Source organism: Urocitellus parryii, chromosome X (genome assembly GCF_045843805.1).
Source record: "Urocitellus parryii isolate mUroPar1 chromosome X, mUroPar1.hap1, whole genome shotgun sequence".
In the NCBI taxonomy this organism is placed as follows: domain Eukaryota; kingdom Metazoa; phylum Chordata; class Mammalia; order Rodentia; family Sciuridae; genus Urocitellus; species Urocitellus parryii.
The window spans coordinates 31,050,975-31,076,373 of record NC_135547.1 but is presented as its reverse complement, the minus strand read 5'-3'; the positions used below and the strand labels follow the sequence as shown (position 1 = coordinate 31,076,373).

The 25,399-nt window shown below is 39.3% G+C and overlaps 1 protein-coding gene across 1 annotated transcript in view; it reads left to right on the top strand.

The window, feature by feature from the left end:
* The window catches only part of Slc25a43 (solute carrier family 25 member 43), a 44,848-nt gene extending 39,877 nt beyond the window's left edge, over window positions 1-4,971 (top strand). The window contains exons 4-5 of the mRNA XM_026409075.1: window positions 3,044-3,178; window positions 3,890-4,971. Of these exons, the coding sequence (XP_026264860.1) occupies window positions 3,044-3,178; window positions 3,890-4,090 (336 nt within the window). The 3' untranslated portion in view covers window positions 4,091-4,971. The remainder of the gene's footprint in view (window positions 1-3,043; window positions 3,179-3,889) is intronic.
* The last annotated feature ends 20,428 nt before the right edge of the window (window positions 4,972-25,399 follow it).

The window sequence follows — 25,399 nt, the reverse complement described above, 5'->3', positions numbered from 1 at the left end:
CACTCGCCTAGCATGCGTGAGGCACTGGGTTCGATTCTCAGCACCACATAAATGTAAAATAAAGATATTGTGTCTACCTAAAACTAAAATAAATAAATAAATATTTTTAAAATAAAATAAAGTAAAATACTTGGGAGTCAACTTAATGAAAGAGGTGAAAGACCTCTACAATGAAAACAACAGAACACTAAAGAAAGAAATTAAAGATGACCTTAGAAGATGAAAAGATCTCTCTTGTTCTTGGATAGGCAGAATTAATATTGTCAAAATGATCATACTACCAATAGCACTATACAGATTTAATGCAATTCCAATCAAAATCCCAATGACATTTCTCATAGAAATAGAAAAAAACAGTCATGAAATTCATCTGGAAAAATAAGAGACCCAGAATAGCTAAAGCAATCCTTAGCTAGAAGAGTGAAGCAGGTGGCATCACTATACCAGAAGTTAAACTATACTACAGAGCAATAGTAACAAAAACAGCATGGTGTTGACACCAAAATAGACATGTAGACAATTGTACAGAATAGAGGACACAGAGACTAACCCTCATTATTATATATTTGACAAAGGTATCAAAAATGTACATTGGAGAAAAGATAGCCTTTCAACAAATGGTGCTAGGAAAATTAGAAATCCATATGCATCAAAATGAAATTAAACCCCTATCTCTCACCATGCACAAAACTCAACATGGATCAAGGTCCTAGGAATTAAACCAGAGACACTGAGTCTTTTAGAAGAGAAAGTAGGCCCAAATCTCCATCCTGTCGGATTAGGCCCCAACTTCCTTAATAAGACTCCTATAGCATAAGAATTAATATCAAGAATCAATAAATGGGATGGATTCAAACTAAAAATCTTCTTGTCAGGAAAAAAATCAATCAGTGAGGTGAATAGAGAGCCGACTAATTGGGAACAAATTCTTACCATACACATAGAGCACTAATCTCTAGAATATATAAAGAACTCAAAAATCTTAACACCAAAAAAACCTAATAACTCAATCAATAAATGGGCCAAGGAACTGAACAGACACCTCTCAGAAGAACATATACAATCAATCAACAAATATGTGAAAAAGTGTTCAACATCTCTAGCAATTAGAGAAATGCAAATCAAAACAAAGTTCTTTAAGATTTCTTCTTACTTCAGTCAGAATGGCAGCTATTAAGAATACAAAAAACAATAAGTGTTGGCGAGGATGTGGGGGAAAAAGGCACACTTATACATTGCTGGTGGGACTGCAAATTGGTGCAGCCAATATGAAAAGTAGTATGGAGAATCCTTAAAAAACTGGAAATGGAACCACCACTTGATCCAGCTATCCCACTCCTCGGCCTATATCCAAAGGACTTAAAAACAGCATAGTATAGGGACACAGCCACATCAATGTTTATAGCAGCACAGTTCACAGTAGCTAAACTGTGAAACCAACCTAGATGCCCTTCAATAGATGAATGGATAAAAAAAATGTGGCATATATACACAATGGAACATTACTCAGCAATAAAAGAGAATAAAATCATGGCATTTGCAGGTAAATGGATGACGTTGGAGAAGATAATGCTAAGTGAAGTTAGCCAATCCCAAAAAACCAATGCCAAATGATTTCTCTGATTTAAGAATGGCAGTCCATAATATGCTGTGTGTTGGGGGGAGGATTAAATGAACTCCAGATAGGGCAAAGGAGAAAAGGGGAGGGAGGGGAAGGCAAGGGGTATAGGGATAGGAAAGACGGTGGAATGCGATAGTCATTACCTAAGTACATGTATGAAGACACAAAGGATGTGACTCTACTTTGTGTTCAACCAGAAATACAAAAATTGTGCTCTATATGTGTAATATGAATTGTAATGCATTCTGTTGTCATATATAACAAATTAAAATTTTTTTAAAAAGTTATCTAAGTTGATGGTGAGGCTAGGTGAGGGTGAGCCATCAGGTGTCATACAGTCTTCAGTGAATGTGGAAAAGTAGCCAGGAGGTCAATAGATGATAGCAGGACAACAAATGCAGTTAAGAAACATGAGCCCCAGATGAACACTTTGGCATGAGAATGAAGGAGTAAGGGTCTACGAACAGCAACAGGGAGCTACAAAAACACCACAATCACACTATCACTCTGTTCCCCACCTTGTGACAACTGTGATATAGGGAAATAAGTAAACAGCCCCCACTTTATAGCTTCCCAGGAGACAGGTTAGTTATGACAAAGTTTCAGGAAGGCACTAAAAAGGTTAAGTGTCAGTTTACCCTGATCTGTCTTCATTACAGATGCATTGATATTTTAAGAGTTTAACATAATTTTCATTTTCTGTTTTAACATCTACTTCCATATTTTGAGTTATGTTTAGCACCTTTGAGTCTATAGGAGAATCTGCCTTTATCAAAATGGTTACATTTTGTCTCCTCTGAGCTATAAATTGAACCCAGGGTTGAACCAGAGTTTGAAGGCCCAAGAATTAATGAAAATTAAAGAAGTTCTTCAAAACCGGAAAAATAAACTCTAAAATGCTATCATGTCCAAGCTGGGTGCAGTGGCACATGCCTGTAATCCCAGCAGCTTGGGAGGCTGAGGCAGAAGGATCTTGAGTTCAAAGCCAGCCTCAGCAAAAGTGAGGCACTAAGCAACTCAGTAAGACCCTGTCTCTAAGTGAAACACAAAATAGGGCTGGGAATGTGGCTCAATGGCTGAGTCCTCTGAGTTCAATCCCCAGTACACCCCATCCCCCCTAAAAATGTTATCATTTCCAGAGGGCATAGGCTGGGAGGGAATGTAAGCATAAAATCAATTTTGTCCCAAATGCTGGCTTCCTTCCAAGTGAAATAAACCATAAGCATATGAACAGAGCATCATGGTTTTATTCCATGTTAATATTCATTCTAAGTCTATGGAACAAGTCCCTGTGGCAGCCATTCTTTGCCATCATCTTGGCCAGGAGCATACATCCAGAGTCCAGAGACCCTGGCTTCTTTGACTAGGACATTTATTTCCTGGCATTTAAATAATTTCATCCCACCTTCTATTTCTTGCCAGGCTCAGAGCCCCTATCTTCCCTACTATGGAGGTGTAGATGTTCATTTCTCAGGAGCAGTGGACTGCTTCCGGCAGATAGTGAAGGCCCAAGGGGTACTGGGGCTCTGGAATGGATTGACAGCCAACTTATTAAAGGTGAGAAGGGTGACCAGTCCATTGCCTCTCTGCCTCTTCCAGTTCTACCCCCTTTCTTTGTCACCTTCCCCACCCATATAGTATACATGGAAACACACCAACTAGCACTGATGGTAGCATAAGGCCCATAGATGCAGGCTGGTTGTCAACCCTGAAGAAAGGAGACCCTGTGCAGTGGTGGATCATCTTCTCTCCCACCCTAGATGAGAAGAGCATTTAGTCTACAGGTTCCTAATATTGGGGTTCATGGACCACTTAGGGGAACCTAACCTCATCCTAAAATTGTCTGCAAAACTGTGTTTTGTGTGTGTGTGTGCCTGTGTGTGCGCGCGCGCGTGCGCATGTGTGTATCATATTCCCAAAGAACTCCATGATCCAGAAGTTAAGGTTAAGAACTCTGAATTAACTTTGCACTAGCTGATATATAAATGATTCCAATCAAGGCCAGCATATATATTGACAGGCAGTGTCAGGAGTCTACATGCGTATTAATCCAGGCCCACTGCTTGCTCAGAGCATGCCCTTCAATTGCTGTCATCCCTCTCCCCCCATCCATACTGTGCCAGCCTTCTTTCTGCCCTCTCCCCAATTTCAAAAATAATTACCATGTTGTATTGCCCACAGCTATTGTCAATTTGTCCTGATTTATCTTGATGCAGATACATTGATATTTGAAGAGTTTAACACAATTTTCATTTTCTGTTTTAACAGGTAGTTCCATATTTTGGAGTTATGTTTAGCACTTTTGAGTTCTGCAAGAGAATCTGTCTTTATCAAAATGGTTACATCGTGTCTCCTTTGAGCTATAAATTGACCCCAGGAGTCGACCAGAGTTTGAAGCCCCAAGAATTAAGGGAATTAAGGAAGTTCTTCAAAACTAGAAAACTAGAGTCTAAAAAACCAACAATGTAGAACTGAATGGAACTAGAAGCACACTAGCTGAACACATGTTGAAATTGGAGATAAATGTAGTCTCATAATTGTCCACTTGAAGAGTAATAAGAGGGTATTTCTGGTTGCCATTTTTGGAAATTACACAATTTGGCCACATACGTCCTTAGAGTCCCGTGAACACCTGTGCCATGAAGTTTCTCAACACTACTATGTCTTGACAGCCTCCTACCAGATTTTATAACCAACACATAGCAGTGACAAAATGTGCAATTTACCTTCTGAATAGAAACACAACACGAAAGGGCATTGCCACGACAGCTCAAGTAACAAGTAGATGAAATGATCAAGTAGAATCTATGTCACAAACTCAGCCACAGGGTTACTCACAGTTGATGCAAAGCTCACACAAACTGCTGGCCTAGTTTTGGTCATTTCACCTGAACCCATACCAGTTGTTCTTGAATTCATAACTTTTGCTAACTTCTGAGAGCACACACTATAATATAGATTAGACCTTAACAGAAACCAAATGAAAACATTTAACTTTTAAAAGTTAACCACACCATAGTAGAACCAACCTCTATTGAAATATGAAGCATCCTAGGCTTAGAATCTATGCTTCAGGAAGGCAGTTTTTACCATGACTGCAAAATTATGCCCCATAGATCTTCTGACTAAAATCACGTACAGTTCAAATGGCCTGAATTCTCTGCCTTTTTCACTTGCTTTGCAAGCCTACCCTGAAAATAAATTATTTAATCATGTTATTCTCACAAGATGTCCTAGTTGCCTAGGAAGAATCAAAAGGAACATTTGACACATATCCCCCTAAAAAAGTAACAGAATAAAAGCACTTTAGGCTAATAATCTGTACTGAATTTTTAAAAGTCAAATTGCATGATTGTTCCACATTGAAGATTTCTTGTAAAATTCATATAACTATACCTTTTCAAATAGTGCCTATCTATTCATTTAAAATACATTAATATCTAACATTAAGTTGTTAATTCATGCACACATTCTCTCAGATACACACTAAGGTTTTTCAGTATGTTAAAAGTATTTTTGCTATTAAATTTATTTTCCAAAGGAAAAAAATGTTGTATTGGTCATTTGTTACTAATCAGAGTTTTAAAACTATGGTTAAACACTTAAATAATATTTTGCTAAGTTGCTGAGGCTGGCCTTGGACTTATATTAAAATATTAAACTCTTAGAATGTTGTCCTATATAGATACATGAAAATAACTCATTTTCCAACTGCTAGAACACACAAACTGCTTGCCTAGTTTTATTCATTTCACCTGAACCCATACCAGTTGTTCCTGAATTCATAACCTTTGCTAACTTCTGAGAGCACACACTACAGTATAGATTAGACCTTAACAGTTTTACAAGGAATGGTGGTTAACACACATGCAAATTTTATCTGTAGCCCAATCTGTTAAAGAGTTTGGAGGGTGGCAAATTCCTAGTTCATATTTGTCATTCTTTCTTTCCCTTGAAGCAAACAACCTTTCAAAAAGCTCTAAAAGCCTCAAAAACAGTTTTGTACAAAATCTAAAATCCTAACCTCAGGTTATATACTTGATAGTATATCTGCTATTGAGAAACTGATGTGACTCCATTTTTGAGAAACCAGCTTCTACCTCAAGGCCTATCCTAAGGAAGGGGGCGTGACCCTTGTCCTAGGAAAAACCCACAGAGCACTCCTAAGCACATACTCACCCTGCTGAGTTGTTTGTCTGCAAATAACAGGAGAGATCTGCAGCACCAGGTGTCCCTGACTCAGTTAGGCTAGGTGAGGACCCATAGCAACCCCCTAGCAACCACCAATCAGCATGAGATGGAAAATGCCTGGGATGCCAGATGATCCCCCAGTAGTTTATGGTGGTTGATAACATGTTGGGAAACCATGTAGTTTAGCACGTACACCCCTCGTGGCCTAAACCAATCAGTTCAAACAGTCCCCCTCTTGTACTAACCAATCACCCCTACCCAACATGTTCCCACCAGTGAATGTGCTAATCAATGTTAAGATTGTTGTTTGACTTTCCGGAGGTATGGAATGATTTGCTGTGTGATGTTGTGATGCATAGAGTATCCCCCCAAAACCTATAAAATCTCACTGAACAAAGGACCAGGACTCACTCCCTGGGACCGCTGCATCAGAAACAAACGGTTGTGAGTCCAGGCTTGAGCTTGCAATAAAGTCTCTTGTGTGATTGCATCGGATTTGGCTCCTGGAGGTCTACTGGGGTCCCACAAATCTGTCATTACACTATAGATGCCTTTGTTTTTGTAGTTGTAGATGAACAGCATGCCTTTCCTTTATTTTATTTATTTTTATGTGGTGCTGAGGATCAAATTTGGCAAGCACTCTTACTACTGAGCTAGAGCCCCAGGCCCTGCTATATATTCTTCTACAACTATAAAATAGCTAAACTCTTGCTACTTATCACAGAAATGTTTCCTAAACTGCAGTTTTGATTTTTTTTCAATAAATTAAAATGAGGAAAAAGAATGTGCCTCGTTTTTCTCATTTCCGAACAGCTCTTTTCTTAATTTTTTTTTTTTGAGTTGTAGATGGACACAATACTTTTCTATTTATTTATTTAATTATCTATTTATTTTTATGTGATGCTGAGGATCAAACCCAGTGCCTCACACATGCTAGGCAAGGCACATGCTAGACAAGCACTCCACCTCTGAGGTACAACCCCAGCCCTACCCCCTAACAACTCTTTGGTGACTGCATGCTTGTATTCCCAGTAATTCAGGAGACTGAGTCAGGAGGATCACAAGTTCAAGGCTAGCCTCAGCAACTTAGCAAGACCCTGTCAAAAAATAAAAAAAGGACTGGGGATGTAGCTCTCAAAGGTATGAGGAAGTGTTCTGTCTTCCTGCTCTATTTTATCATTTCCAGTGTGCACCACACAAGATTAAGTACTTCATGAGGATTATAAAGAGGTGTGATGAAATATTGACCCAGGAGTAACTTACAGTCTTCAGAAATAAAACATACATACATGCATGACATGACCATGATTATAAAGCAAATACAAGAAAAGGCTTGATGATGTAGTTTCAACTGTTGGCAAGACTGCCAAGGAGCTCAATATATACTAACTGAATAAATTATTAAAGGTATCATTACAGGGGGATGGGCTAATAAAGAACGAGGGCTGTTGGAGGTATTGAGTCTTGAACTAAGCCCTGAAATACTAATTGGTCAAGAATAGAAAGCCATTGCAGTTTGAAGGCTGGGTGTAAGCAATGTCATAGCAAGGAAGGAGTGTTTGGGATAGAGTGAGAAGACATTTCATGCACGCAGTAACTGTTAGGTAGTATGGACACAATGGTATGAAAGACACATAAGGTTCTTGCCCCCATGAGCTTTACACTCATGGGGTGCAGTCAATAAACACGTAAGCTAATAGATAGTTAGGTAATTATACATTGTAATGCTATGCTATTGTAACAGTGGTCAATAGCATATATTTTGAATATAGTTCGGAGGTGTATTTTTTTAAAAGGACATGTTTTCCTTTTCCTTTTCTCCCTCTCCCCCTCCTAACCTGAGGGCAGGGAATAAGATTACCTTGAATTATCTGTGCACCATAGGGAGGAGTTGTCAGGCAGAGAATCTAGGAAGTGTTTATCTCCCAAATTAACAAGTAATTGTTACTAACACACCAGGAGGGCGCCCTAGGACCCCCCTTGCAGAGCACACCTGGAATGTGGCTTTTGAATAGCTCCTTTAAAAGCCCTCCATTTTCCCGAATGGGCAGAATCACAGCCTCTGGGACAGGAGTTCCCAGTGTTTCTCCTTTGTTAGTATAGCAAAAAAAGTTTTTTCCTGTGACCTCCTTATTGAATTGGCATCAGGGACAAGGACCAAGCTTTTGGTTACACTATGAGGGTAATAAACAGTGCTTTATTAAAGGATTATGAGGTAAAGAGGGAACCGGTTTAAATCAAGGAGTCAATGAAGCCCACTCCAAGGGAAACATTTGAGATAAAACCCAAAGGAAAAGAATGAGCCAACCATAGAAAGAAATAAGAAGATTGCAGAATCACGTCGGTTACACATCCACAATTTTACATAATGCCCTATTAGTAATTGTTGTATTCTGCTACCTTGATTCTGCAATCTGCATTTGGGGTAAAATTGGGAGTTCATAACCCACTTCAATCTAATGTATGAAATATGATATGTCAAGAGCTTTGTAATGTTGTGAACAACCAATAAAAAAAAAGAATAAACCAATAAATAGAGCTCACTTAAAAAAGAAAAGAAAAGAAAAGAAATAAGAAGAAACTTTTGGCAGAGGGAAGAACAGGTATAAAAATCTGGTTGTGGGAAAAGGTTTGGGGAGTGTAGCCAGAGTGCAGTGAGGAAGTGGGAAAGTACTGTGAGATGAGGTTGGATTAGAGAACCAGATCTGTTTCATTTGTTTATGGCACTGGGGATTGAATTCAGGATTTTGCCCAAGCTAGGCACATGCTCTAGCCCTGAGCGACAGCTCCAGATCCTAAGAGCCAGATCTTATGTGGCCACTTAGGCCAGAGATAGAAGTTTGATTTTATCCTAAATACAGTGGGAAGTATTGAAGGTGTTTAAGCAGAAAAGCAATATGACTTTCATTTTTTAAAGATCATTCTGGTTGCTATGTAGAGAATGGAGTGGAAGCAAGCAAGTCTGGAAGTGGGAAAACCAATTAAGAGGTGATTTCAGAAGTCCAAGCAAGAAATGAAGGCTTGAAGTACAATGGTGTCAATAAAGGTAGACATATTTTGGAATTGGACTCAGCAGGATTTGCTGAACAATTGAATGTAGGGAGTAAAAGGAAAGAATTAAACATAGAACCTAGGTTTTTGGCTCTATTTTAAATTTTTTTTTGTAGTTGTAGATGGACAGAATGCTTTTATTTTATTTATTTATTTTTATGTGGAGCTGAGGATGGAACCCAATGCCTCACACATGCTAGGCAAGTGCTTTGCCACTGAGCTACAGCCCCAGCCCAGTTTTTAGGTTTTTATTTGAGTTAACAAGGTAGATGATATTGCCATTTGCTGATGTGGGAAAGACTAGGGGGCAGAGTTTTGATGGGGAAAGAATTAAATGTTGTATGTTGGACATGTAAAATTCAAAATGCCCAGGACACATAGAAATCAAGAAGTCAGGCATGATGATGCACACTTGTAATCCCAGAGACCGAGATCGGGAAGCTGAGGCAGGAAGATCCTAAGTTCAAAGCCATCCTCAGCAATAGTGAGGCACTAAGCAACTCAGTGAGCCCCTGTCTCTAAATAAAATACAAAATAGGGCTGGGGATGAGGCTCAGTGGTTGAGTGCCCCTGAGTTCAATCCCCATACCAATAAAAAAAAAGAAGAGAGAGAGAGAGAGATCTGGCAGAGGAAATTACACTTAGACACTGAGACAGAGAGATTATTCTGGATTGTTAAAATGGGCCCAGTCTAATCACAGTGTTACCGCTGTTGACCGGTGACGAGTCCTTGCTTCCCCTAAGTTGAAGAATAATACCAAAGAAGCACGCCAAAGAAGCACGCCGAGGCAAGGTCAGAGTAGAAATTAGAAGTTTATTAAAGGACAGCAGAAAAGACTTCTCCCGCAGGAAGAAGGGGACCCAAGAGGTGGAATCCGTGGAAGTGGGGTTGTCTCCCCTTTTTATAGTTTTGGTGATGGAATGTAGGTGGGAAGGCCTGAGGGGTGGGACACAGGTGGGCCAAAGAAGTAATCTGGTCAGGAAGGACTTCTGAGTCAGCACCTTCAAGTTTGCTGGGGGCTGTTCTTTAACACTTCTTTGGGATGGGCTCTGGCCTTGGGATTTTTCCTGGACTTCATTAACACTCCATGAGTTGTCCTGCATTTCCCTGAATCATTCTCAGCACGGCCGGCCTCCATTTTAGATTTCACTTGGTATTAGGCCCAATTTATCTAACTACACTGACTACCTAACTTTAAATCTGGCTTCAACAGGAGTCCTTAAAAGTGGTGTAGGAAGGCAGAAGAGTGGGTCAGAGATGCAGTAAAGATGAGAGAAATGAGGCATGACCAAGACTCAACTCACTGCTGGCCTTGAAGACAAAGGTACCTGGGAACCAAAGAATGGAGAAGGACTCTAGAAGATGAGAATGAACCTCAGCTGGCAGCCAGTAGGGAAAGGAGGACTTCAGTCCCATGACCACAAAGAACTGAATCCAGTCAATAAGCCAAATGAGGTAGGAAATGGATTTTCATGTGGATCTTCCAGAAAGAAAAGGAACACAGCCCAGCCAAAACCTTGATTCTGACCCAGTGAGACCCATGTCAGACTTATGACTTACAAAATGATAAAATAGCAAATCTGTGTTGTTTAAGCCATGGAGTTAGTGATAATTTTGTTAAAGAAGTAATAGGAAACTAATATGCCAGAACATGTTGATAATTATTTCAAAATAGGAGAAGTCTGTAGTTTAGGTAAAAGTGATGGGACTGGGGATGTGGCTCAAGCGGTAGCGCGCTCGCCTGGCATGCGTGCTGCCTGGGTTCGATCCTCAGCACCGCATACCAACAAAGATGTTGTGTCCGCCGAAAACTAAAAAATAAATATTGAAATTCTCTCTTCTCTCTCTCTCTCTCTCTCTCTTTAAAAAAAAAAGTGATGGTTGGAGATAGAAATTTGGGTGTCATCAGCAGATAGATGGCATTTAAAGTGGAGGGACTGAATGAGACCATCAAAGGAGTAGATGGGAAGAAACTCAAAGAAAGAAATAAGAAATGACATGGAGGGGATGGCAGCTAAAGAAAGGCCTCAAGATGTGGAAGAAATAGAACAATTATACCCTGCTGTTGGGAATGTAAAATGATACAATCACTCTGGAAAAAATGGAAAGTTCCTCAACTGGTTTAATATAGAGTTACCATTATGACCTAGCAATTCCACTCTTAGGTTTGTAGCCCAGAAATGAAAATCTATGTTCACACAAAAACTTACATAGGAATGTTTATAGTGTAAGGATCCGGCGAATCGTTGGAAAAAGAGACCACAAGAGACCAGCTTCATGCAATGGGCAGGAGGGAGTTTATTGAAGAGGATCCTAATTCAGCGCGCTGAGGCTCAAGGCTCACTCAAGAAGGGAGAGCGGCCCAGAGCCCCGAGCAGGGGTTAAGCAGTGCTTAAGTACATTTTTGGGGGAGGGCGGGAGGCTTTGCATACATCAGAACAAATCATCATGAGGCCCGGGAAAATTGAACAACAACTCTGAGACGTGATTGGCACATTCATTGGCGGGAACAGATCGGGCGGGGGTGATTGGTCATTCCTAAGGGGGGGGGGGTACACATTCAAACTGATTGGTTCGGGCCCTGTGACAAACTGCACAGGGCCCTAGGCTAAATGGCCAGTAGGGCATTGTCTTAACTGTCTCAGGAATTTGGGTGTAACAGGAACTTAACAATACCTAATCTTTTACATTTTAATTCAAGCTTTCCAGCTTAGAAACTTTACCCTTTCAATAGCAGCATCACTCATGATAGGCAAAAAGTAGAAATAACCCAATGTCCATCAACTGATGAACAGATAAAATGTGGTATATCCCTACAATGCAATACTGCTTAGCAAAAGGAAAGAACTGTTAATACATACAATGTCATAGATGAATTTTAAAATAATAATAAATACATCAAGAGAAGTGAGACCACAAAAACTGTATGATTAATATAAAATGAAACCGTATGATTCCATTTATATGAAATTCTAGAAAATGCAAACTAATCTAGAATGACAGAAAGCTGAACGAAGGTTGTGTTGGGGTAGAGGGATTACCAAGGGGCATGTTCAGTTTGAAGGGATTGATGGACAGGTTCACTATATTCACTGCTATGATAATTTTGCAGGTATACACATATGTAAAAACATTATCAAAGTGTATACTTCAAATATGTACAATTCTTTGGCATGATAATTATTTGGGAGGGGCAGTTTTGGGGATTGAACTCAAGCGCGCTTAACCACTGAGTCACATCCCCAGCCCTTTTTAATTTTTTTTTTATTTTGAGATAGGGTCCAACTAAGTTGCTTAGGGCCTCCCTAAGTTTCTGAGGCTGGCTTTGAACTTGCAGTCCTCCTGCCTCAGCCACTGGGATTATATGCATGCACCAGGGCTCCAGCTACTTGCATGACAATTATACCTCAGTAAGATTTATTTTGTTTCTTCTAAACATTTACCCCAGGGCTGAAATCTGTAAATGCTTTCTAAGCCTGCCAGAAATAAAGTCCCTCTAAGCACTGAGGGTAAAAGAAAAATGTGCTTCCAAGACTATGCTGAGGAGTTTAGGTTTGATCCAGTAAGCAAAAGGGAGCCATTAGGTTCTTGAGTAACAGTTGATGTGATAAAAAGTGGGCATGGCAGGAACATTCCAGAAGCTGAAGCAGTGAGAGACTAGACACAAAAAGAAAGATCCACAAATTATATACATGGATTTTTCCCCAGTAATTACACTATGAATTAATCTTCCACACTGGAAGCATAAGCCAGGTCTGAAAGAAATGAGAGTACTTTTTTCTGAGCGCCTCATAGAAATTCAAATCCTTTGGCCTCTGATAGGGTTGCCAAAGTACCATTGGGCTACAATGAAGAACTGGGTTACCACCCTACTTAAGCAGGGTTGAGTGAACTGTTCACTAAAATTTAGAGATGGTCAAACCTAAGTAAGGTAGCACTTTTCTTAATAGTAATAAAATCAAACATGTATTGAATGCATACTGTGTATCAGGCTCTGTTCTATATATACATTATTGCTTATTATTGTTACTTGTTCGAACAGTCCTTTGAGGTGTAGATACTATTATCATTTTTGTTTAATACCTGAAAAAAAATTGAAGTTTAAAGAGGAAAAGCAACATAGCTCAAGGCCTGACAGCTAGGAACATGGCAGAGACCAAATTTGAATTCAAGCAGTTTGGCTCCAGAGTCTACCCTCTTAACCACTGGGATAACTTTTCTCATTTTGCCCCATATGCTGGGACCCAGATGTTTGAACCCATTCAATCTTATAATATATTTATATTTTTATTTTGAGACAGGGTCCCACTAAGTTGCTTAGGGCCTCCCTAAGGCGCAGTGGCCTGTAATCCCAAGTGGCTCGAAGGCTGAGGCAGGAGGATCATGAATTCAAAGCCAGTCTCTGCAAAAGCAAGGCACTAAGCAATTTAGTGAGACCCTGTCTCTAAATAAAATACAAAATAGGTGAATTGTAATGCATTCTGCTGTCATATATAACAAATTAGAATAAAAAGTTTTAAGAAAGAAAAAGGATGTACTACTAACTGCCTTCTGAAAATCAGCTTACATTTTTAGGAAGACAAAGAAGAGGTTATTGCATTTGTTCCTTTTGCTTTTTCTTTTTACTATGAATAAGGAAGGAAAACAAAAAGGCAGGCAGGTGCTTCAACTGCAACATCTGAGATCTGGATTTAATTCTGAAAGGATTTTTTAGACCTATCAGTTAAATATCAAGATATTTTACTGGGTGAAATTGTTATAGTCTCAAATGGCAGCATTTTAAGAAAAGCCTGAGTAAATCATTAGAAAACAACTATTCACTTTTAATTTACAAATGCATATTTTTAAAAAAATTATGGATCTAGCTCTGTATGGATACTATGAATTGAAATATATTCTGCTGTCATGTATAACAAATTAGAATAAATAAATAAATTTAAAGTTTAAAAAAGAACATACATAATACAATTCTTCAAAAGAATGCAGTAACCTTTATATTGCTTACTGGTTCAATAACTTTTCAGTGCCTCTGCAAATGCAAAATACTTCTTTGATAAAATGCAGCAGATTCAGAAAAAAAAATTCGAAACAGGGCTGGGGATGTGGCTCAGTGGTCAAGTGCCCCTGAGTTCAATCCCCAGTACCCACCCCACCCTCCCCATCAAAAAAAAAAAAAAACTATAGAGCCATATAATCATAGAACTGGAAGGCCTGTAGACCTCCCTTCCCAACCAACACAGCAATCCCCTCCACAGTGTCCATATTAAGTGGATAGTCTACCTCAAATTTTAGCATTTCCAGGAATGGGAAGTGCACCACATCACACAGCAACATATTTGACCTTGAAATACCTCATATTTTAGAAAGTAATTTCTTGTCAAGCTGAAATCTACCTTCATGAAGCTTCTACCATTTAGTCCCCCTGAGCTGTCCACCCAACATTCAGCCCTTTGGGGCATTACCAATTCACAGAGAAGATCCCTCCCCCCCAGTTCTTTATCACACACACTACAATTAAGTTCTACTTCTTTATCCTTAAATGACTTGCACTAAATATAGCATTAGAACACTTTATTGCAGTTCTTCCCATTTTATGAGCCTGGGTATATTCTGGACTTTTGTCCTTATGATTCAGTTCCTGGAGATTTGTGATACTCTGGTCTTTGTACTAGGAAGCCTAGTCCTCCTTCTGTCATCTTTACATGTACTTATAAAATGTGAGCTCATCAGAGAATAATCTATATGGATCCTGTAGTTTATTAGATATCTCTCCTGTTTAATTTCTCACTGGAATTTCACTAAATTGTGCAGATCTATATTTTGTTTTTGGGTCCCCCTCCCTCTTGAATTTTCCTTTTTGGTATCTGAACAGGATATCACACTTACTTTTTCTCTGAGCTCTACACACACACACACACACACACACACACACACACACACACCAATTAACCTATGTGACCAATTCTTTTGCTTAACAGATCCAGATGGCATGGTCACTTTCCCCAAGATTCCTGTCACTTTCACTTTGCTAACCAGATCTTTCTTATTGGTTGTTTTAAGCCCAGCTTAGCAATGTATTCATTATTTCTCATTTGTGTGCAAACTGGAATTTTCAGGAAGAGAGTCACAAACTTGCCAGATGTGCTGCCATCAGAATAATGAAACTGGGCTGGGGGTATAGCTCAGTTGGTAGAGTGCTTGTCTTGCATGCACAAGGCCCTGGGTTCAATCCCCAACACCACCAAAACAAACAAATAAAAAAAATGAAACTTCCAGCAGATACTCAGATGGTCCATGTTTGTGATAATTTCTTGCTTCTATCATAGTTTTATAAATTCTTCATATCTTTTTTATCTACCTAAGCAGTACCTCTTATATACCTTCACAACTAAAATCACTTTCATTTCTCCTTTTCATTCTTGATGAACACATTTACCCTCCAGCCAATGAATTACTAGCTATTCCTTCTTGTGCATGCATGTGTGTGTGTGTGTGTGTGTGTGTGTGTGTGTGTGTATGTGTGTGTGTTGCTAGGGATTGAACCCAGGGCCTTGTGCATGTGAGGCAAGCACTCTACCAACTGAGCTATATCCCCAGCCCTGGCTATACCTTCTTGATAAATTATTGCTCTCCTCTCCTCCTAAATGGAATCTCTCTGAACCAGATTTATTCTTCCTTTTCCAGATGTCAGCCTTAAGTCCCATTCTATGGAAACTGAACAATACCTTTAAAATTGTGTTTTCCTGCTTGTATTAAAATTTTACATTCACTTTATTACCCATATTCTGGGTGTTGGTACATGTATATCTAAGGCCCTTGTCTTGCTTCTGAGCCTCTTCCTTGTTTTTTTCATGAGAATTACTAGGCACTGCCTTAGCTTTAGTTCTTCTTATTCTTTTTTTAAATTTGTCTTGTATTCTATATAGCTCCAAGAAACAAAATAGTTACTAACACAGTCCCTACCATGTCTCATTAGAGAAATGAGATTTTAATGAATTGGTCAGCTATATATAAACAACATTATTCTTATCATCAATATTATTTTCTATTCCGCTGAGCTCTCTTAGTTTGTTTGTTTCAACTTTCAGACTTACAATAATGTTGCAAAAAATTGTGCAAAGATACATCTGACAAGAGGTTGATATTCAGAATATATAAGAAACTCCATTGTAGGGTGACTATAGGTAACAATGTACATTTCAAAAAACTAGAAGAAAAGATTTTGAAAGCTTTCGTTATAAAGAAAAGGTAAATGGCCAGGTGCAGTGGTACATGTCTGTAGTACCAGCTAGTCAGGAGTTTGAGGCAGGAGGATTGCAAATTTGAAGCCACCTTTCACAACTTAGTGAGACTCTGTGTCAAAATAAAAAAACAAAAAAGGTAGGGATGTAGCTCAGTGGTAAAAACACCCCAGAGTTCAATCCCTAGTAACAGAAAAAAAAAATATGAAGTTTTCAGATGTATTTAACTCTATAAATGTTACACGATGTAGCCAGGCGCAGTGGCGATTGCCTGTAATCCCAGCATCTTGGGAGGCTGAGGCAGGAGGATTGCAACTTCAAAGTCAGCCTCAGCAAAAAGTGAGGTGCTAAGCAACTCAGTGAGACCCTGTTTCTAAATAAAATACAAAATAGGGCTGGGGATGTGGCTTAGTGGTCGAGTGCCCCTGAGTTCAATCCCTGATACCCACCCCCCCAAAAAAAGTTATATAATGTATGCATGTATCAAAACATTACATAGTATCCCATTAATATGTAGTATTTTTCTTTTTATGCATCAGTTAAAAATAAAGTTTAATTTTAAAAATTACAAAGAGTCTGGAGGTCTTTTCTCTGGGCACAGCCGACACTACCTCCAGTGCTACCTCTGAGGTCACTGCTGCTGATGCCAGGAGGTGTCTTCTCCAATCAGCTGCAGCCTGCACCACTACAGCCTTCACAGCTGCCTCTGATATTGCTGCTGCCACCCCGAGGTCGCCTGGAGGTCTTCTTTCTGGGTACTGCTGCCCATGCAGTTGCAGCCACCTGCTGCATCCCCCAGAGATCATCTGGGTGACACTGCCTCCACAGATACAGTTGCAGCCACCACTGCAGACACCATTGCAGTACCGCTGCTGCTGACCTGCTGCCACCAACCACCAGCACTACCACTGCTAACATTGCCTAGAGGACCACTGCGGGGGAGACTCCAGGATTGGTTGCAAGTGGCTTCACCCATCTTGGGGGACTAACCAGGGCCTGGGGCCAGAGTGCCAGCAGGTTTACCACCACAACAGCATCTGTCTGGGGACTACAGTCAGGACCTGCAAGCACAGTGTGGGGGTGCCTGTGGGTTTGGAGACACCTGGGGTCTTCCTGCTAGTAATGCTGGTGGCCTCTGTCTTGCTGCTGCATCTCAGGGTTGCTCCTTTGCATGAGTGTATCCTTGGTGGTCTCTCTGCAAGAAAGAGCAGCATTGAGATCTTGGGATTGCAGTGTGGCCGGGCCTGAGGTATCTGAAGCCCATATTGGTGGGATAGTTACTGGGTCTTTGAGGGCAGTTCTGGGCCTGGTGCTCCCATGAGATCTCAGAGACAGGGCTGAGAAACTTTTGAATGCTGATGGATATAGTTCAACATTCCATTGAGATGTATTTTTATTTTATTTTTCCATTCTCTAACATCACTACCATATTTGGATTAGAGTGTTTTTTATGCATCAGTATATGGAGGACAATGATATATGAATGGTGTTTTGCATTTTTGTTATATTTGTATATTTTTAATTTTTTTCTTTGTTCATATTTTTCTTATCACTTGTCTGTTTTCTTGGATTCTCTTTCCAACTTTTCTCCAACCCACAGCCAATCTCTGTTGGCTCCTCTTCCACTCTTCCTGTGAATCTTTGCTTCTAGCTTTTTTCTTCCTCCTTTGTGAAAACTGCATACTATCCTACTTCTGTTTTCTTGTCCACCATTTGAAATTGTAAATCACTTTAGCAAATTTTCTGTTTATACTAAAATTATTGAACTCATCATTTTGGTTTAATGCAAGAAAGTAGTAGATGCCTTAGTGGGAGCTATTAGATTTAAGGCTATATATTGTTTATACTGGGTGCTGTTGGTATTGGTCTCATCACTGAAGGTGAGGTGCTGGAAACCTTCAGGGACACTACAGGTCTACAGGGTAGAATTTGTGCTGCCTTAGATCCATACTGCTAGATGGCAAAACACACAAGCAACATAAAAAAAAAAAAAAAGGAATAAGACACCCCAAACAAACCAAGATGTTCTAACTACAGAAGCCACTGATCACACAGTAGAAGAAATGTCCAAGAAGGAGTTCAGAATGTACATAGTTAAATTGATCTTCGAATTAAAGGATAGTATAAGGAGTGAAATCAAAGAGAAAATATAGGAAGTGAAAGATCGCTTCAATAAAGAGTTAGAGATTGTGAAAAAAAAAACAGAAATCCTCAAAATGAAGGAATCAATAAACCAGATTATAAATTCAATAGAAAGCATCACCAACAGACGAGACCACTTGGAAGATAGAACCTCAGACAATGAAGACAAAATACATAATCCTGAAAGTAGAGTCAAACATGCAGAAAAGATAATAAGAAACCATGAATAGAACATCCAAGTATTATGGGTTAACATAAAAAGACCAAATGTAAGAGTTATCAGAACAGATGAAGGAGCAGCGATATAAACCAAAGGAATACACAATCTTTTCAATGATATAATAGCAGAAAATTTCCCAAACCTAAAGAATGGAATGGAAAATCAAATATAAGAGGCTTGCAGGACCCCAAATGTACAAAATTACAGAAGACCAACACCAAGACATGTTATAATGAGAATGACTAACACAGAGAATAAAGATATACTCTGTTTTAATATTTTTTAAAGAGACAGAGAAAATTTTTTAATATTTATTTTTTAGTTTTTGGTGGACACAACATCTTTATTTTATTTTTATGTGGTGCTGAGGAACGAACCCAGAGCCTCACGCATGCCAGGCGAGTGCGCTACCACTTGAGCCACATCCCCAGCCCAAGATATACTCTTAAAAAGGCTGTGAGAGAAAAAATAAAATTACGTATAGGGGGAAACCAATTAACATCTCAAGAGATTTCTCAACCCAGACCCTCAAAGCTAGGAGGTCCTGGAATAATATATTTCAAACTCTGAAAGAAAATGGATGACAACTGAGAATTTTATATCCAGCGAAATTAAGTTTCAGATTTGAAGATGAAATTAAAATATTCCATGATAAACAAAAATTAAAAGAATTCACAACTAGAAAGCCCACACTACGGAACATTCTCAACAAAATATTCCATGAGGATAAAAAGGGAAAAAAAGTAAAAACCAGCAAAGGGAGCATCCACACTAAAGAAACATTTAACCAAAGGAGAAACTAAGTCAAATTAAAATAAATCACAATGACAGGGAATGCAAATCATATCTCAATAATAACCTTGGATGTTAAGGGCCTAAACTCATCAATCAAAAGACACATGCTGGCAGATTGGATTAAAAAGCAAGGTCCAACAATATGCTGTCTTCAAGAGATTCACCTCATGGGCAAAGACATCCACAGGCTGAAAGTGAAAGGATGAGAAAAAAACTTATCACATATATGGATCATGTAAACAAGCAAGGGTTTCCATTATCATCTCAGATAAAGTAGATTTTAAACCAAAGTTAATCAGAAGAGACAAAGAAGGACATTTCATACTTCTTAAGGGAAGTATATATCAGCAGGACATAACAATTATAAATATTTATGTCCCAAACAATGGAACATCTACATACATCAAACAAACCCTTCTCAATTTTTAGAATCAAATAGACCACAATACAATAACACTGGGTGACTTTAACACACATCTCTCACTACAGGACAGATCTTCCAAACAAAAACTAAATAAAGAAAGTATAGAACTAAATAATACAATCAATAATTTAGACTTAACAGACAACTATAGAATATTTCATCCATCAGTAAGTGAATATACTTTCTTCTCAGAAGCACATGGCTCCTTCTCTAAAATAGACCATATCTAATGCCACAAAGCAACTCTTAGTAAATACAAAAATCAGAGATAATACCCTGCATTCTATCAGACCACAATGGAATGAAATTAGAAATCAACAATAAAGTAAAAAAATAAAAGTTACTCTAACAAATGTAAACTAAATAATAAACTATTGAATGATGAATGGATAGTAGGAGAAATCAAGGGAAAAAATTCTTAGAGGTAAATGAGAACACTGATACAACATTTCAAAATCTCTGGAACATTATAAAGGCAGTACTAAGAGGAAAGTTTATTGCACCTAGCACATTTATTAAAATAATAAAAAGTCAACAAATAAATGACCTAACACTACATCTCAAAGCCCTAGAAAAAGAAAAACAAATCAACACCAAAAGCAGTAGAAGACGGGAAATAATTAAAATCAGAGCTAAAATTTTTTAAAAATGACAAAATTGACAAAACAAAAAGTTTGGTCTTTGAAAAACTAAATAAAATAGATAAACCCCTGGCCTTGCTAATGAAGAGAAAAGGAGACAAAACTCAAATTACTAAAATAGAAGACAAAGAAGAAAATATCACAACAGACATACTACCAAAAGTGTTATACATATTTAATGCAATTCCTATTAAAATCCCAATGACATTCTTCATAGAAATAGAAAAAGCAATCATGAAATTTATTTGGAAAAATAAGAGATCCAGAATAGCCAAAGCAATCCTTAGCAAGAAAAGTGAAACAGGAGGTATCATAATACCAGACTTTAAACTATACAGAGCTATAGTAACAAAAACAGCATGGTGTTAGTACCAAAATAGATATGTATACCAATGGTACAGAATAGAGGACACAGAGACAAACCCACATAGATACAGTTATCTCATACTAGACAGTGGTGCTAAAAACATTCACGGGAGAAAAGATAGCCTACTCAACAAGTGGTGGCAGCAAAACTGGAAATTCATATGTAGCAATATGAAATTAAACCTCTGTCTCTTACCCTGTACAAAAATCAACCCCAAGTAGATCACAGACTTAGGCACTAGAACAGAGACCCTATGCCTAATAAAAGAAAAAGTAGGCCCAAATCCTCACCATGTGGGCCTAGGATCTTCCTCACAACAAGACCCCTAAAGCACAAGAAGTAAAACCAAGGATCAATAAATGGGATGGATTCAAATTTAAAAGCTTCTTCTCAGCAAAGGAAAGAATCAATAATGTGAGAAGAGAGCCTACAGATTGGGAGAAAATCTTTACCACATGCACCTCCGATAAAACATTAATCTCTAGGATATATAAAGAACTAGGATATATAGAGAACTCAAAAAACAGCACCAAAAAAAACCAAATAACCCAATCAATAAATGGGCTAAGGAACTGAACAGAAACTTCACAGAAGAAAAAAAAATAGTCAATCAACAAATATATAAAAAAGTATTCAACATCTCTGGCAATTAGAGAAATGCAAATCAAAACTACATTAAGATTTCATCTCACTTCAGTCAGAATAGTGATCATCAAGAATACAGGCAACAATAAATGTTGGCAAGGACGTGGGGGAAAATGTACACTCATACATTGCTTGTGGGACTTCAAATTGGTATAACCACTCTGGAAAGCAGTATGGAGATTCCTCAGAAAACTTGGAATGGAACCACCATTTGACCCAGCTGTCCCACTCCTTGGTCTATACTCAAAGGACTTAAAACCAGCATACTACACTGATGCAGCCACATCAATGTTTATAGCAGCTCAATTCACAATAGCTAAACTATGGAACCAACCTAGGTGTCCTTCAATAGATGAGTGGATAAAGAAAATGTGGTGTATATATTCAATGGAATGTTACTCAGCTTTAAAGAGGAATAAAATTATGGCATTTGTCACTAAATGGATGGGGTTGGAGAATATCAAGCTAAGTTAAATAAGCCCATCCCCCCAAAAAAACAAAGTCCAAATGTTTTCTCTAATATGTGGATGCTAATTCACAATAAGAGGGCAGGGCACTAGAGAAGATTAGAGTTACCTTAGGTTAGATAGAGGGAAGTGAAGGGAGGGGAGGAGAGGGGATGTGGGATAGGAAAGATAGTAGAACCAAACAGACATTATTACTTTATATGTATATGTGACTGCATGACCAATGTGATTCTATAACACGTACACAAAGAAAAATGAGAAATTATATCGCATCTATGTATGATATATCAAAGGGCATAAATGCATTCTATTGTCATGTATAACTAATTAAAACAAATTTAAATTTTTTTAAAAAAAATCAGTACAAAGAGCTGGGCATGGTGGTGCATGCACACCTGTAATCCTAGCAACTTGGGAGGCTGAGGCAGGAGGATCACGAGTTCAAAGCCAGCCTCAGCAACTTAGCAAGGCCCTAAGCAACTGAGCAAAACTCTGTCTCAAATATAAACTAAAAAGAACTGGGGATGTAACTCAGTGGTAAAGCACTCTTGAGTTCAATCCCCCAGTCCCAAAAATAAAAAAAAAAGCACAAAGAATTTCTATATATCCTTTTTTAAAAGGATAATTTTTTAGTTGTTGATGACCTTTAAATTTATATGCAGTGATGAGAACCAAACCCAGGGCCTCACATGCTAGGCAAGTGCTCCACCACTGTGCTACAACCCCAGCTCCTCTATATATCCTTTATCCAGCTTTTCTAAATGTTAACATCTTATATAACTACCATAACCAAGAATAGTTGTATTACTATTCTGACCTACAGATATTCAAAATTCACCAACAGTATCACCAATTTCTTTTTTAGTGCCCAGTATCACAAAACACATTAAGTTTTCAGGTCTCAGTCTCCTAATCCTTGACTGTTCCTAAGTCTTTGTCTTTTATGATCTTGACACTTTTAAGAACATCCTGAATCTTGAAGTATACATGGTAATAGGCAACTAGGAGAGCTCTAAATCACTGTGGACTTAGCAAAATTCTAGGTTGTGTCAGGAAGTGGTTTTTAAATGACCTAGATTGTATTTCATCTTCAGTAAAGCTACACTTAGTTACTCATGGACTGAGAAGGGACAAATTCCATGTAATTATTTTATCCTATTGTGTATGCCTGTGTGTGTGTGTGTGTGCGCGCGCGTGCGTGCACGTGCATGTAGAAAGAGAAAGAGAAAGAGAAAGAAATCTGACAAAACAGTAAATGGGGAAGTGCTTGAAATGGTAAAAGAGCTCTGGAATAGAATAGAGTAGGGGCATGGTGCTGAAAGGGAATAGCAGATGTGGCCAATGAAAGTTCACACACAGAAAAGGGGTTTATTAGTATTAGTGGGGTATATCAAGGAGCAATTAACATTTGAATAAAATGCATTACTTCAGATGTCAGGGGTTCAAACTAGAAAGGTTTTAAATTTTATAATGAAATGCATTATAAAATCATCTCCCTCCAAATAAAACCCTCTATAGGATTGTGCTTTAGCTGTTACTTCTCTTACCAGAAGTAAAAGTGACTGTGGCTTTCAGAGAATATACCCTATCATTTTCTAACACTGTACAGCCAGGTCATTTCTGTATCCTACTGCATTACTGTCATAATCAGCTAATGAAAAACACTCAGCCTCTCACTAACACAGGTCAAAGATTTCCCCTAGAATCACCAAGCCTTATTCAAAATTGCTCCTTTGAACACCTGCCGTTTGCACCCATCACTTTGGGTTGCTAGGGTTCTTGGGAAGACTAAAAAATTACAGAGTATATTTGTAGAAGAGCCTGACAATCCTGGAGGAACTGTAGAATTTGGTCCTCTAGTGGGCAGATTTGGAGAAGGTGGGACAGGGCAGGGGAGGAAAATGAGGGAATATGCTACTATGCCTTCAGTGAGCACAGGCCTGCTGGTGTTCTGCCCTTGAGAATTCTGAAAGTCTGGGTACCTAAGGTTCAGCAGCAGTTGCTGTTTTTAAAAGTTGTCCTCATCTCTATAAACACTGTTATGATTATTTAGATGTGGGATTTGCAATTACACTATCTGCTGCTGTTCTGAACCTGAGGGAGTGCACTCAAGCTTTTAAGGACATCTGTGGCAAATGCTTACCCAGTGCAGGGATTAAGGGGCTCTGTGAACACTTGTCTATGAACACAATGGCTGTGGGTCTAAGTCTATTGAATCCTCCAAACCTTTGGGGACTTCAGAAATCTACTCGATCCAAGAGCACTTTACTTGGGGTCCAGGGAGTCAAATATCAACCTGGTTCTTAACCTTCTTTAGCCTGTTAACCTTTCTGGTTACAATCTCTGTATTAGGCTTCTGGCTAAAATCATTTCCTAACCCTCGGCCCAGTCCTTTGAACTCTCCTAGGCCAATTTTCTGAAAAATTTTTGTTAAATTGTATTTGCAAACTGGGGTCTGGGGCATGGTGACAGTGTCCTAGCCCTACTATTCCCCCAATATTCTCTGGCTTCACTGGTGCAGCTTCAGGGCAGTGCCAGGTCTAGGGTGAAGTAAATAAGCTATGCACCTTGGTGAGGAACAACTCAGTAATCAAGACGAATTATTTTAATGCACTGTTTTGTTTTGTTTTTTTAAGTCAAAAGTAATGCTGCCCGGCATGCGGTGCGGTGCAGTGCGGTGTGGTGCCATAGGCCTGTATTCCCAGCGGATCAGGAGGCTGAGGCAGGAGAATCACGAGTTTAAAGCCAGCCTCAGCAACTTAGCAAGGCGCTAAGCAACTAACTCAGTGAGACCCTGTCTCTAAATAAAATACAAAAATAGGGCTGGGGATGTGGCTCAGTGGTCGAGTGCCCCTGAGGTCAATTCCCCCCAAAAAAGTAATGCAAAAATTCATGATAAGCAAATGATGAAAACTTTAAATAAAGACAGGATCCCCAGGGTGGACTTGTGGCTCAGTGATGGAACGCTTGCCTAGCATGTGTGAGGCACTGGACTCAATTCTCAGCACCACATAAAAATAAATAAATAATAAAAGGTCCATCGGCAACCAAAAATTAAATAAATAAAGGATCCCATCCTGCACTAGTATGACCTTGATTCACTTGTCTCACCGTGATCCCAGTCGGGGGTATCCAGTTAAACTTTATTTACAAAAACAAGTGACCAACCTACAGGTCGTGGTTTGCCTATATGAAAATTTTTAAATATTGCATTCAATATTATTTATCTTGATTACTCAGTTTTTTTGGTGTCCCGGTAACTACTGTGCCTCTAGGTCAGGCCCCGCTGGCTACAAGGCTTTTTTTCTCTAAGCACACTGTTGACTTCGCCCTTCCTCCCCCCTCCTAGGCCTGGCACAGGGTCTAGTGTCTAGGTGCTAGGTACTCCCTGAGGCGGCCCCTTCCTCCGGCCCGGTCAGGTGCCGCGGGCTACCCCCGGCGGCGCGGAAGGCGGCGCCTGCCCGACCTCCAGGGCTCCTCCCCGGGCACGTCGAGCCACTCAGCGGCTCTGCTGCCCTGCGCGCCGGGGCTCGGCGCCCGCCCCTGCCCGCCCCTGACGCCGGCCGCCGGGGCGCCGGCTTCCCCTATATAAA